The sequence below is a fragment of the Ambystoma mexicanum genome, chromosome 2q (genome assembly GCF_040938575.1).
Source record: "Ambystoma mexicanum isolate Mex_15411 chromosome 2q, UKY_AmexF1_1, whole genome shotgun sequence".
In the NCBI taxonomy this organism is placed as follows: domain Eukaryota; kingdom Metazoa; phylum Chordata; class Amphibia; order Caudata; family Ambystomatidae; genus Ambystoma; species Ambystoma mexicanum.
The window spans coordinates 1,390,860,788-1,390,875,364 of record NC_090924.1 but is presented as its reverse complement, the minus strand read 5'-3'; the positions used below and the strand labels follow the sequence as shown (position 1 = coordinate 1,390,875,364).

Genomic DNA, 14,577 nt, shown 5'->3' with positions numbered 1-14,577 from the left:
GCCCAAACCCCTCTTTGCATTTAAAAAAAAGAGTAAGAATTTGAAACAGAAAATCACTTGCGCCAGTAGAATTTACAACTCCCTCAGTGCGAGATATAAATCAGAATCCAGTGATTGGGCACTATCCTTGCACTTCCTGTGTTGCCTGCAAATTTTCTAAGAAAACGACCTCCTTTTCCATGCTTAATAAAAACTGGGACCTCCGTACTTTTACAACTTGTAAGAGTAAAAACATTTATGCCACTCGCTGCCCCTGCCAGAAGATATACATTGGCAAAACGACAAGGGAAGTCAGCATTCGTATCAATGAACATCGTTCAAAGATAAAAACCTATAACCTTAATGCCCCTATGGTCATTCACTATGTAGAAATGGGGCATCAGGCAGAATAAATGGTATGGTTCTGTGTGGAAAAGGTTTCTGGTTACAACCAAATTCAACCATTAAAAAATTTGGCGTATAAAGAAGAACTATGGATCTTTAATTTGAAAACGCTCACACAGGGTCTGAACACTCGGAGCCCTGGCATCCGAGTGTATAAATAGCCAAATTCAATAAACAGCTAAATTGTGTTAATTTCACTTAGATACACTAGCTGTGGACCGTTGGTACCTGTCAACAGTTCAAATTCGGTACAGATGCCTCGGTGCCACCCTGCATGTTGTCTCCTTTCTAAATAACAGATTGGGCAGGATGCACTACATAGTTTAACCAACATCAGAGTTAGTACTCTAAGCAGACTGCCCTAATCAACTAGCCAGTTGCTTGCGTACTGTTTTTCTGGCACTGCACGTTGCTATGACAGCACGTTTCCAACATGCCTCACGTCGAGAACAGACGCTATATAATTTCATAACAGCGATGGTGTGCTGGGCTCCCGTGCCCACATGAGCTGGCCCGTTTGGAAGATTATATGTGCGGACAGTCTTTTGAATTACCGTGGCGGTCTCAAGTAAGTTGCTTCAGACTGTGTCGCTCTGACCCTGGGGGAACTGTTAAACCAGGGGTAATACTTGGCGTTAACGATTGCAGCTTTTGAGGCTGTGCCATTTTATTCTGCTGGAACTGCCAAACTCGGCGCCAATTATTGCAGTTGTTACATTTAAGTTCTGTGGCTACCAAACGTAATTGCCATGGAGTCTGGACTGGCGGTAACAATTGCAGACGCTTAGGCTGTGCCATTTTGACTCTGCAGGAATTGCCAAACCGGGCTCATCACTTGGCGTTAATTATTGTAGCTTTTACATTTAAGTTCCGCAGCCACCAGACGTAATTTGGTATGGAGCACAATCTGTCTAATTCACGGAATTGAATTATATCCTGTTTAGATCACGGTTAAGGCGTGACAAATATTTGTGTTAATTAGTCTCTTTCTCCCGTTTAGAGACACGACACATCCAGGTGACCTCGTGACTGAAGCACGTAAACACCTCTAGAGGAGCTGGAATATTTGCCCTGGCTAAACGTTTGGATCGCTTTTGGTAAGATCTATTACTTTGCTTTGGGCTGTTTGACACCAAGTCTAAACTCTGCTTTTTTTTCTTGGGAGCTGTCACTTGACATTATGGTTATATATCATAGATTGGAGCTCCGAGCCAGGAAAGTCGCTACGCAGGAAATTCCATCTAGACGCCGTCTACTTCCATGGCGGCGGTTCTAGTTTACCAGACAAGAAGCAACGGATCGTTTCCTTGCCTTTTGTGCTAAGGTCAGTTCCTACCATCAGCCTCCTTGGACTATATATTAGGAGGACACCTCCCTAGTAACGGGGAACTGCGAGTCCCTAATGCCACTGCCCTACCCCTTTTGCACCTTGCATTTTATGGCTAGCATTAGGTAATTGGTACTTTAACCATCAGTTTCTTTGGACTATACATTAGGAGGTCATCTGCATAGTAATCGGCAACTATGAGTCTCTAATGCCACTGCCCTACTCCTTTTGCACTGTGCAATTTATTGTTAGCATTATGTAATTGGTATTCTAACCTCCCTCTTGGCTTCTTGGTATATCTGTTAGGCATGACCGATTCCCACATTATCTTGGGACACCAATCCTTGATGGTAGCACTTTCTGTCTGACACCCATGGTTCATCCCAGAAATATAACTCTGAGATGCCAGCAGGTTGTGGTGTGGCTATTGTGGAAATTGTTTTTATAATGATGCGATTGTTGCGACTAGATGTAATTGTTTGTATATTTTAATCCTTATAGGTTTTTCACTTTGTTGTTTATAGATTGTTGTTTCCATGATGTAATTCGAGAAAAGGGAACTTATGAGTTTATGCTCTCCTTGTTTTTAGAAAGTAAATGTGATCTCCTGATGAAGACGTAACACAAACAACGTTAATACGTTGAAACCGGTAGAGAATCTGGGATGAGGCAGTCCATGAAGATTTCTGGGCCCCATCCTAATTGCTTACAACCTATATGATCTTTTGTGGTTATGCATTTTTTTGGTTTGCACATTTTTTTGCCTTGCACATTGTTGTATAATAATTGATTTATTCATGAAGTGTTTGCAATGATATATAATTTTTATAGGTTTTTATCTTATACCTATTGATGGTTGGTATGAGTGGATTGATGTATGTTGGATGTATGAGGATGAATGGTTAGATGATTCATCAGTATGAATTTTATGAAATTGTGATCTTAAATATTTTTCCTGCTATGTAAAATTATTGCTCAAGTGCAGATTAAATCGTGATTGAACTCATAATGAAAAATGTATCAGGCATAATAAAATCCTAGATACTGAACTCTAAAATTGTACCCTCTAGATTATTTTTCCGAAATCAACTGTTATGTTAATACCCTAATCTGGAGTGTGGGGTTCCCTGTGCCTTTCAGAAACATATTGTAGTAACATGCACCATTTGACAGAAATCGCATTTTAAATTGGTTGTCCTCCGTTCTTGTGGGTCGAGTGCATTTCTCTTAGGCTGAATAGGTAAACTAATTTACCCGACCTGTAGGTCTAGCTGAAATTTAAAGAATTGGCAAGGCCTGACTCAGCTCACTAATGTCTTATTTCAGGGGTACTCATAACTGCTGTAATGTTGCTCATTTCATGTCTTGGGTACAAATAACGTCTCGTGACATTAACAATATTAGTAGAAAATTGCTAATCAAATGGGTCGGTTTGCTAATCAAGAAACATTTAATTAGCAAACTCTGCTAATCAATTTTCGAAAACTAATTTATGCCTTGTAAAGTGACATGGCTTAAATCTCCCGCAAGTAGCAAGTGATACAAGTATCACTTGAGCAGATCGTTAAAACAATCTGCTAAGCTCTTGGAGTATAAATCCAAAACATTGTGAGGTCAATGATGTACGGCTACATAAGTGAAGTGCGTGCTCCATGCATTTCTTGGCAAAGCAGAGACAAGAGCAGCTGCAGACGAGAGTGAATATTGGGTTGTGAAAAAGCTGTGTTTAATTACAATTGGAGTAAAAAAACGTAAATGACACAAAGGTTGGTACTCTAAGCAAGGAAATTAAGAGAAACGATTTGGATTTTTTATTAGAAAAGTTGCAATATAATGCTTTATTTCAAATAGAATACAAATAATGTACATCAACACATTTGTGGATCGAAGCATAGGAAATCAGAGGATGCATTTTATCATTGTGGCTACTTAAAAGAATTAAAAAAGCAGCTAACCTCTCTAATCAAGTGCACTTTAAGCAGATAAGTTAATTTAACAAGTAATGAACATGCTAGTCGTGCCCACTTATCAATGTCCTTTCTTCTATGAACACTTGCTGCGGACACAAATAAAATAGCTGTCTTTAAAACAAATACAAGAATAGGACATTTCTATGAAACAATCAAAGCCAAATGTTTCACCTACAAACTAATAAAGAAAATGTTCCAAATCCCACAGAGAAGGTGGCGTATTGAACTATACAAAACAGTTATTTACAATATAATAAACCACTCCTCGACATACAATAACGTTGACATACACAATTACAAAATGATTGCTTTAGGTTTTCTTTTAAAATCCAGTCATCCATCGTAATTTGCCAAATGACTTCCATTGACCAGAATGCCGGTGATGCAAGAGGGTGGCAAAGGCCTGAATGCTCCTACTGTTATAGGTTACTAAAGCAAACCTTAAAAGGGACAAGCTTAACCCAGTTAATCTTTAAACTATACTTTCCCTAGCGCCGTATTTAAAACTACCCTAAGTGTTGGCAAAGTACCATCAGAAGTTTGGGTGACCTCACTTACCATCTGCTACACCATACCATTATTCCACTGCCTTCTGCACCACTCAGCCCAACATTCCAAGCTTCTGTAAAAGCAGCTGCTAAGGAGGGCAAGGGAGGTGTAGAGTGTTGGGTGCATGGGGCTCATTTGCAAACTTCTATAGTGAGATTGAAAAAGAAAAAACGATGAAGTAAAAATGTCGTCCCATGAGAAATGCACATTATTAAACAACTCCTCCTCCAACTCCTTCGATCCACATACCTGGATCACCAGGTTTCAAAAGGAGGATTGGTGTTAGAGGCTTGCTTAAGAAGAAACAGGCAACAGGGATTCCAATTTAAACACTCAGCCACATGGGCCCAGGCTCATCCAAAAGGGCTCATACGTGCCGCTTTCTCTGAGACACAACCAACACTTCAGAAGCACTCTACTGGAACAGTTTCTAACCATGAAGGTGTAATTTGTACGCACAAACAGAGGTTTCTCCTGAGAAGATTATGCCTTAGGTTGAATATGTGCCACAGAGCCATTCCCACACTTACCCATCATCACCATTTGGGACGGATCCACTGGTCTTCTCACGGGATTGGGTATTATTCTTTGGAACGGGCAGACAAATTAACACCTATTCAGTGCTAGCCCCCCATTGGCAGTGGTAAATCAGTTAGAAAGGAGGCCTGACGCATTAAAGTCAGTAACCCATCTAACCTGTGCGAAAACCATCAGGCTTAACGAACAAGAGCAGAATCGCCACCACACCTTGTCAAGCATCCAACACCCACTCGGCCAGAGCAAGTAGGATGTAGAAGGGAGAGAGGCCTGAAAGAGCAGAATATTTCACAACATGGGACTCTGTCACGCCACACTTGTTTGAGGGTAACATTTCAAGGAAAGAAGGAACTTGTCGAGAAGATCCATGGATGAAGCGATTTAACAAGAGGAGTGCCAATCTACTGATCTGGTAATGCAGTAAGAACAGTGAAAGCAGAATGTAAATATTATACCATTGGTTGTAGAGGAACGTGGAAAAAATACAGACTTCATATTCCACCCTCTTGAAAAGAGGGAGGATGCACGCCAGCAAGTATGCACAGATTTGGGATATGCTAAATGAGATTGGGTTAGGTATTTTTCACTCCAATGGTTTCCATCCTTTGGTGCTAGGGTTCGCGGAGAAAAGCATGTGTGACTGGCAAAGCTTTAATCAGTGGGAAGGAAGCAAGAGAAAACAAACTGGTTAAATACACCTGCAAACACGTGCACCTCAATGATCTTGTTAGATCTTCTGTGGGAAGTAGGATTAAAAGTAGGCTTCTGGTGGGAGTACACATCAGCACAATGGTTGTCAAGATTGTGTGTCCAACCTCTAGTTTTGCACAGAAGCGCAGACAAAGCAAAACAGGAATTAGCACTTGGTATTCCAAAGCTAGACACAAGGGATGCTATTGGCAAGATGTTCACGGCCCGTGTTCATCTGCATGGAACGGATGACACCCAGGTTGCATCTTCGAGAGCTTGGGCCTGAAAAGATTGGTGTAGAACTAGATGTGCATCCAGAAGGGTTCTGAGATGCTGGCTCGGAACACAGGGTTTTCCTAAAATCGCGAGATTTGAGGCAGTGAGGAAGTCCAACCACTTCTGAAGCAGGGAACAAGGTCAATTTACGAAAAGTAACATTCCCAAAACAGGGCAGGCGTCCGTACATTAAGGTTCCCTGTCTCGACAGAGTTGAACTGTGTCTTACATCAGAAACCTGTGATCTTGTTGTCTGTACACAGCAAAGGTTCATGTCAACGGCATCCAACAAAGGCCTCATTGTATCTATTCAGCGAGCTCCTTCTGAAAGACTGGCGCTTGGAGTCCTTGTGCTTGAAGATCGGAGAACTTAAGAATTCAGTGTCGGTGAAACGATCCCCTCTGCGGAGTTTCCTGTAAAAACATGAACACAAACAAAAATAAAACCAACAACCCTTCACATTTTACAGCCACCAGATAAGCCTCAATGATGGGTCTCCTTCTAGATCATTGCTTGAGGAATTCAAGGATTGGCAAGGTAGCCCTGTGGACAGAGTGGCTGCTGCAGGCATGAATAGTCTTAATAGATGGAATAGGCTGGATACTTAAATTGCAAACAAAATCATGGACAGAACTTTACTAAATCATGAATATTTAATTTAAAAAAGTGAAACGAAATGCAGTGCCATTTTGGAAGTCAACTTAACCGATTTGGCTCAACATGTTTCAGTTTCACTTCTGAACACCTTTAACCACTTAATTGCGGGAGAAATGTAAATAAATGTGTCTAGGCTACAGTAGGCTTTCGCACCTTGAAACACTTGTGTATAGGCGCGTTACAAATGCCATATCATATCAGTAATGTGAAACATTACACTGGTCCCATGTGGTGGCTTAAGCTTAAGGGAATAGTAGGCAGTCTTCACGCTGCACGGAGATACTGGTGAACGCAGCAAAGGCAGCCAAGTCGGGCCAGGCTCTGGTACGTGCAATGGGTTGTATATGTGGTTACTCAAGTGAAATAAAAAAGGAACATGAATGCACCATTATGTTCCAGTCAACAAGAACTACTTTTATACAAATACAGACTCCAAAGCAATAGCACATTCACTGGGATGTTAGTGCACAAGGTTGGAAAAGCAGTAACTATTGCTGCAACACAGAGTGCTAACTATCCATCCAGCCACCAGAGGTCCAGAAAATGTTGCCCCCAGCCTCAAGGCGGCGGCCACTTTTCCTTGTGGGACCTGGACCCGAGCATATCGCACCTTCTGCCAGATGCATCACTCTGGGGCTATGGACCTATGGTGGGCATGTCTTTCCACTGCCTTAAAGTATCAGTAGGACAATCTGTGCAATGATCAGAGCAATCGGTGGGCTTTCAATTTGCTGACTCTTATAAGCTTTTGTTTTTTTTTCCTTTGGAAAGGGGCAAGGAAGGGATTTGGCGATAGTTCAAAAAATTGCCAGTGTTGGCTTTCTGTAATGGTGTGCCGGGAAGGGTAAGCCGATGGTCTGGTGATACCAGGTGTATAATGTAGAGGGATCTGGCATGTTACGAATAGGCATGCAACAAAAATGCGGTACACCAGGTTTTTTGGGCACTTCTGTGTCAGTAACTGAATACCAACTAGCCCAAGTTGACAGTTACAAACAAAAAGGGGGCCTTAAACCAGGAGGCCATTAACACCATAAGCAGCTTGGCCTGTCCGGGATGCAAATGCTGCACGGGTTGTATAAGCGTTTCTCTTCAAAAACAAAATCAAAGATGGCTCCTAGGTACAAAGGAGAGGGAGCTAAAAAAAGAAACCCTTATTCATATTCCTAGTGCAGGCAACCGGTACATAGAGTCATTTGTTTGGTAAGTCAAAACTGAGGGTACAGTGATGGGGAGTGTCATTGGAAGCGCTGCGGTGCAACCATCAGGCTGCTCGGAATGTAGGCTATTATCGCTGGATTCAGCCTGCAAACCAGCAAGCTTATTGGTTGTACCCCACACACAAATGGTAGATAAATGGAGTAATGTAAAGTCTGTCAATCACACCGATAATCGCGCTAATAAACTAGTACTGCAGCATGTCAAGTGTTTGGTTATAACACATTTTTCCAGTTGGTTTTTCTGCAACCTGGAATATATTTTTACTATTTCAATAAAGCCACCTTTCCACTACAACACCTTTTTATGTGCGGTCCTATGGTAACCCTTATGGCTCCGAGGACAAGGGCCCAATTTGGGTCCCAGGGCGAATTAATTACCTTTCAGATGAGATGTGCGGTAGGCCAGTGGCAGCTGTAATTTACTTTTGGCTTCAGCAAGGGTGCAACAGGTTTTACTGCATTAGTAGCACAATGTACATATGGTACGGTATGGTAGCCATTGGGTAACATACCTTTTTTAAAGCAATAATTAATCTAGACCTTTGTTTTTGGTGATCCTTTTCCATGTGGGGACCAGAAGACAGCCCTATCATGGATGTTGTGCTGACATGGGCTCATTCCATCCTATTCTACCGTTGTGCGTTTCCTGGTGTTTGAATGGAGGGCTAGCTTAGGCCACCCCAGGAGTGAATGTGCACATCTTGGGGAGACCCTGTGCCTTCCTCAGAGATTAGTAGATTCCTACCTGAAATGGAGGATTGCCACAAGAATTTGCTGCTGATTTTTTAAGGACTAGGTTTGGACGCACTGGCTGGGTCCTTGTTCCTTTTCTTTAAGCATGATTTCTCGGACGTCCTTCCTTAACTGTGCGTCCTTCCTCCTCCCAGTCCTTCCTGTGGCGGCTGTTTCTGGTTTGCAGTTAACCCGTGTCTCCTCTTGAAATCTTTTTGAACAAAGCACCTTGAGGGAAGAGGTCTCCATGGCCTAGAAGAGGTCTCCCTGGCCTAGAAAGGCAAAATGCCCAGAATACATAGAAAACAAAGGCAGTCCGTCAAAAACAATAGAGGATAAAAGGATTATTCGTCGAGCGGCATCGGAGAAGCATATTCAGAAGCATTTTTTATCATTTTCCCAATGCGGTGAAAACGCGCCGGCGAGCGCGCCATTATTCCACAAGGCTTACCCCAGGTCTTCATGTTGGCAGGGTAGCATGTTGAGGCCGGTGGAGGCCTCCCACAGTGTCCTCCGGAGAGAGGAGCAGGCAGCAGGGAGAAGGCTGGAAGAATGAGTAGGAACGTCACTCCGCCTGTGATGCCCAGTAACACAATACCCAAATCCCATGGAATTATCAGGCCAATGATTGATTTAATCTGGTTCAGGACCTCTTTCCAAAATAACCCTGATTTTGGGCATGACCATAGTAGGTGGAATAATGAGTCTGTTTCTGCACATCCCCCTCCAACAGAGCGGGGAGTACTCTGGGTTGCATTTGTTCTGTATTTCTGGGATGATATACCACCTGTAGCATACTTTCATCGCTCCATCCTTTTTTCATAATGCATTTTGAGGCTGTGTGTGCGGGTCCAGATAAGCCCCCATTGCTCCATTTCAAATTCCCTTCCTAGATCCTTCTCCCATCTGAGCATATAGTTCTCCTTAGCGGGGTCCCCCTTCTCTAAGAGCTTATATAGGGTTGATGTTTTCCCTCTCGGGGTTGTTGGTTAGGGCGGGTTCAGTTCTTTGCTCCCGTGTTCTAATGTTGTGTTGCGACATCCTGTGGCGGAGTTGCGCATGGTGGAATCTTTCGGTTTCTGGCATTTGAAATTTAGTTTTGCTATCTTCAAAGGAGAGTGGGGCTCCATTACAGTAGAAGTCCTTTTGATTTGACTTAAACCCCCCGCCCATCATTTGCTAAATGTCGCTTGTTCGAGTCCGGGGGTGAATTCTGGGTTATTCCAGACTGGTGTGAGTGGCCCCAATGATCCCCGGTGTCCCCACTGGCTTGCTGCCTTTTTATTGCATTGAACTGTGTTTCTAGTGGCTGATAGCGGGCCGGTGTGTTCAGAGCCCTGCATGGTGTGGTAGGTTGGATAGGGGCGATGAGCACCAATGCTCTATTTGTTTCCATCGGGGTGTGTGGAGTCTGCTTGCCATTTCGTGTGATGGTTGGACCGCCAGGCTGTATCCAAGACGTATGGAACCCCCAGCCCTCCTATCGCTGCCCCTCTGAGCACAACTCTTTTTCGCTATTCTTGGTTTTTTCTTGCCCCAGACACAGTTCAGGGTACGCCAAATGTTCTCATGGGTGGTGCAACCTGGGATAAAATCTGTCTGGTCTGGTCGGATTAGGTCTGGGAGGACCCCTGCGAGTATGGTTGCCAAGATCTTGCTGTGATGGGCCGGTAGGATGCACAGTCCTCTGGGTCTTTGTTCGGTTTGGGGATGAGTATAGTGAGTGATTCCTCCATGGAGGGTGTGATGCTCCCTGTTGTCAGGAAGGAGTTAAAGAGTGTGGTGAGTTGAGGGGCTAGGATTTGAGCGAATACTGTGTAATACTTTGCAGTGTATCCGTCAGGGCCTGGGGCTGTGTTTTTCAGGGTTTTTATGGCTTCTTTCACTTCCTCCGAGGTTATGTGGTGCTCAAGAGGTTCCAATTGTGTTGTTCCAGAATTCCCCGCAGAGTTGGTCAGGTAGTTGATTTGCAATTGCTCGCTTATCGGATTTCCTGACATTATCTCGCTGTGGTGGGCCATCATTGCATCCCTTTAATTGTTCTCGGCGGATAGTAAGGACCCGTTTTTGCTTCTCAGTGTAGAGATGTTATTTTGGGTGTGTACCTTTTTTTAGTTAATTAACAGCCTATTTGCTTTTATATTTAATAGAACTGCTTTGTGTAGGCCAATGTTCTGGCCGAACGATCTGCCAGGTGCATCCAGTGCAGCTTTGGCTTTGAGTTTCTCTGCTTGACTTTCCTGTATGGTTCTTTTTGTGTGCACATTCCATGGCCGCTACTTTCTCCTCCAGACTATGCTGCTACATCCTTTTTTGTTCACCCACACCCCCCATTATCGCTCCCATAATCACTAGCTTCATGGCATCCCAGACCACCACTTCTGAGCACCCGACTGATGAGGAAATATAGGAGCGAAACGGGGACTAGATATTCCTGGGTTTGGACATCAGCGGTCGCTGGTCCGACCAGGCCTCTTCCGCGTCTGAGGCCCAGGTCATGGCATTGAGCCATTGTGTGTGTGGGTAGGCGCTCCGGCATAATAAAATACAGCGTACTGCGAGGAGCATGCAGAGCACCGCCAGTTTTTTGGAGTCCCGACCAAGCCCAGGGAGATCATGAAAGAGACATTTCAGCTGGGACTGGGTAATAGTGTAGTGAAGGATTTCAGACATGATGGAACAGATCTACCAGAATTGAGCCAGGCGTGGGCAGGACCAAATCATATGCATGTATGTTGCATTTTCAGATCCACACCTAGGACACCTGGGGCAACTGGGGGAGCATTACTGTGGCATGCGGTGCAATCTAATCAGGGTGTAGTGGTACTTATTTTAATTTAATTAGTTTAAAGCAGGGTTTAAATGATACATTACGAGTACGGGCAAACATACGATTCCAGCATTGATCTGTCATTTCCACCTCTAGATCCTCCGACCATGAGCGTTTGAGTTTATTAAACGGAGGAATAGCTTTGGCCTGCAGTAAAGCTGGAAACATTCCCTCTGGAAGCACTGGCATTAAGAATTTCAGCAAGTATAGGGTCATCAGGGGGTATAGTGGGGAAATTAGTATATCTCTCCTTGAGGAATCGACGGAGGCCCGAGTATTGGTGCCAGACGGATGGCTTCCGTCATAAGGTCTCAGGTAGGTCTGGCCATTCCAGGAAGTTTCCCCGATCAAAGATATCCTGGATAGTTTCAAAGCCCGTAGCAGCCCAGTGGCGTACTACAGACAAAGGAATACAGGGAGCTTCTGGGAGAAAATTCCAGAAGGTAGGCTGCTGTGGAAGGGACTAGAAGCGCTGGGTAACGTCCATATTTTAGATAGAGCAAGGGACGTACTGCCTACGGGGTCAAGTGAGTTGGTTATAAAACATAGGGGAGAAAGAACCAGGGAGCGGATGTCCCGTCCTTCGACCGCAAGACGCTCAAGCCTAACATGGGGGAAGCGGGGTTTGTAAAGTTAGACCAATGCAACGCGAATTGTGCCTGGGCAACCAACCAATATCTGCCAAAATTGGGAGCACCAAAGCCCCCACTACCCATGGAGGCAGTTAATGTGCTGAGTTTAAAGGCAGACTGCTTCAGAATGCCACAGAAATGTGTTAATTGTGCGGTTCAGCGTTTGAAAGAAATCTTTGCCGGGCCACAGGGGCAGGTTTAGAAATCGATATAGAAGTTTGGAGTGCACAATAATTTTTAGAACTTTGACTTTGCCAGCAAGGGAAATTGGGAGGTTTGCCCAGCCCAGACATTTCCTAGTGAGCGCCATCAGGTATTTCTGATAATTATCCTCGAACACCAAGTTAGATTGGCGGGCGACCACTACCCCAAGATAGGTAAACCTTGTCTGTGACCAGGTAAACCCCTGAGGGTCAGAAAGGGGAAGCGTGGCCTCAGTAAGTGGGAATAGAGTCGATTTAGTACAGTTTACCTTAAGTCCCGATCTCTGTCCAAAGTGGACAACATCTTCGAGGATAGGGGCGAGGTTGTCCGCTGGGGAACGAATAAGGAGCAAAGCATCAATTGCGTATAGGGAGACAATGTCTGGCTGCCCAGACAATCTCAGACCCCTGCGTGCATGGACCTGCCGCATCCTATCCGCGAATGGTTCTATGGCTCTGGCGAAGATTAAAGGGGAGAAGGGACAGCCCTGCCATGCACCCCAGGCTATTTCGAAAGAGGGGTGAACATCTGTCTTTGGTGCGGACCCTGGCCATCGGATCAGAGTAAAGCAATTTGACCCAGGCCCAAAAAACGGGGCCCAAAGATGCATTTCAAGGACTCGCCAGAGGTAACTCCATGAGACAGAGTCAAATGCCTTCTGCACATCAAGGGTAGCTGCCACTGCTCGGGTATTCGGGTCAATTCGGCTGATAATATTAAACAGACGTTGCAAATTAAGGGAAGTGGAGCGCCTGGCAATAAATCGCGCCTGATCTGGATGAAAGATGTAGGACATGTATAGGGCCAATCGCAAGGCTAGTATTTGAGCATAAATCTTAACATTGCAGTTAATGAGGAGAAAGGGGACGGTATGAGCCGCATTGGGTGGGGGGTTTGCCTGGTTTAAGTAGTACAGATATTATAGCCTCGTGAAGGGAGGGGGCAGTGTACCCACCTCGCAGGATTCCTCCCATAGTGCCAGCAGTTGGGGGACCAGGCAGGATTTATATGGTTTGTAAAATTCGACTGGGAGGCTGTTAGGGAGAATTCTCTGTTTAGGCTGAATTTCCCTACCTAGTGAGTCCCCCAGCAGCTTTGCTGGATTTCTGGGGTTTCTTTTTTTCTCCTGCCAAGAGTGAGACTCTTTTACCCTCACTCTTGGACATGTTGAAGTGTGTTTTCTTGGTTAAACCTTGTGTTGAATGGGCTATGGGGTCTTTTACCCCATAGGGCCTCATGTATTTTTGTGATGTGGGTTACACAGCACCCTCTGTGCCGTGACCCAGGGGTGTCCTAGGGACTCCCCAACATAGACTCCATACCCTGGGACTGACTACTGTCTCCCAGGGCATGTAAAGTCACCAAAAGACTTTGCTAGTCTTGGATCCTGAACAGAACCAGTACAAACCATCATATTGTGGACGTACTGGCTGGGGCAATTCGATTGCCCCAGGGTCTGTTAGTCGAGGGGGCACGTCTCCGTCCCCCCTGATCGAGTTTTGGCTGGTGGCAGTGGAAACTACGTTTTATATTCGACCGCGAATATTTTCCTATGGGATTTCCCATTGTTTTAGGCTAACACATTTAATTATTTATTTACGGTAGCCTTAAACATACCGCCGGTTTATATATTTATTTTTATAACTCCGGTTGGGACTTTTTGCCAAAACTTGATGCTAAAATGGCGTTGGTGTTCGCCTCTGTAACTCTGACCCAAAGTGGAGCCCTTTGTCCCACTTTTGGCGGGCTTCCCCACAGAAGCCCTCCAAAGTGGTGCCACTCTGTCTGGGGTACTTAGGAGGGGTGGAGGGGGATTTAGGCACCCTGGACTGAGTTACCTTGGTAACTCAAGTCGCACTCCGTCCTGATTGGCCCAAGTGGTGAGCCGGTCGGCTCACCACTTAGCATGTTTGAGTGACAGCTAGGCTGGGTGAATGGGGGTTTGCTGCATAAAAGCAGGGCTTTGGGGACTGGAACTTCAGAAGTCGCCACAGGACCAAGAATCCGACGAGGGAAGAGCTGAGCCGACCTGCTTCGACGACACCACCCGGTGGAGCCCTGCTGAACCGTCTCACCACTTTTCCCGACGACCGAGGAGAACTCTTAACGGAGTGGCTCCTTCCCTTGACTGGTGGGGACAACCAGTTTTCGCCTTCTTTTCGCTTCTCGAGGTATCTCGTGGCCGCCTTGCCAGTGCCAAGCACCCCGGCAACCGGAACCCCACCACTTTTACCCCAACCACGAAAGTCGGTACAACCCTTTGACCGGAGGACTCCGCGGCTGGTTTCTTCCCGGGCAGTGCAACGACCTTCTTCTTCTGCTCTTCTGCGAGAACTTCTTCTCCCTTGACCGACGTCGAGCCTTGCTGCCACTGCCTGGAACAACTGCCACCGCTGGAGGATCCTTTCCGCTTAAGGTACCGTGTTCCGCCTGGCTTCCCTTGCTACCGACTGTACGGGGTAGATTTAGCCCCCGGCTTTCGAACCTGGGAGTGCCTGGGACACCCTGGCTAAACTTTTTAAGCCACTCTAAACTCTTTCTAACTCTTTGCAAGACTTTGAATCCTTA

The 14,577-nt window shown here is 45.3% G+C and overlaps 1 protein-coding gene and 1 long non-coding RNA gene across 3 annotated transcripts in view; one reads left to right on the top strand and one right to left on the bottom strand.

The window, feature by feature from the left end:
* LOC138569094 (uncharacterized) overlaps window positions 1-2,859 on the top strand; it is a 112,638-nt gene extending 109,779 nt beyond the window's left edge. The window contains exons 2-4 of one of the 2 annotated variants that reach the window (XR_011303123.1): window positions 1,385-1,481; window positions 1,582-1,708; window positions 2,302-2,859. This is a non-coding gene — a long non-coding RNA (uncharacterized lncRNA). The remainder of the gene's footprint in view (window positions 1-1,384; window positions 1,482-1,581; window positions 1,709-2,301) is intronic. The other variant, XR_011303122.1, reaches the window with a different exon arrangement.
* Window positions 2,860-3,518: 659 nt separating this feature from the next.
* The window catches only part of SGO1 (shugoshin 1), a 223,784-nt gene continuing 212,725 nt past the window's right edge, over window positions 3,519-14,577 (bottom strand). The window contains exon 10 of the mRNA XM_069648869.1: window positions 3,519-6,147. Within this exon, the coding sequence (XP_069504970.1) occupies window positions 6,009-6,147 (139 nt within the window). The 3' untranslated portion in view covers window positions 3,519-6,008. The remainder of the gene's footprint in view (window positions 6,148-14,577) is intronic.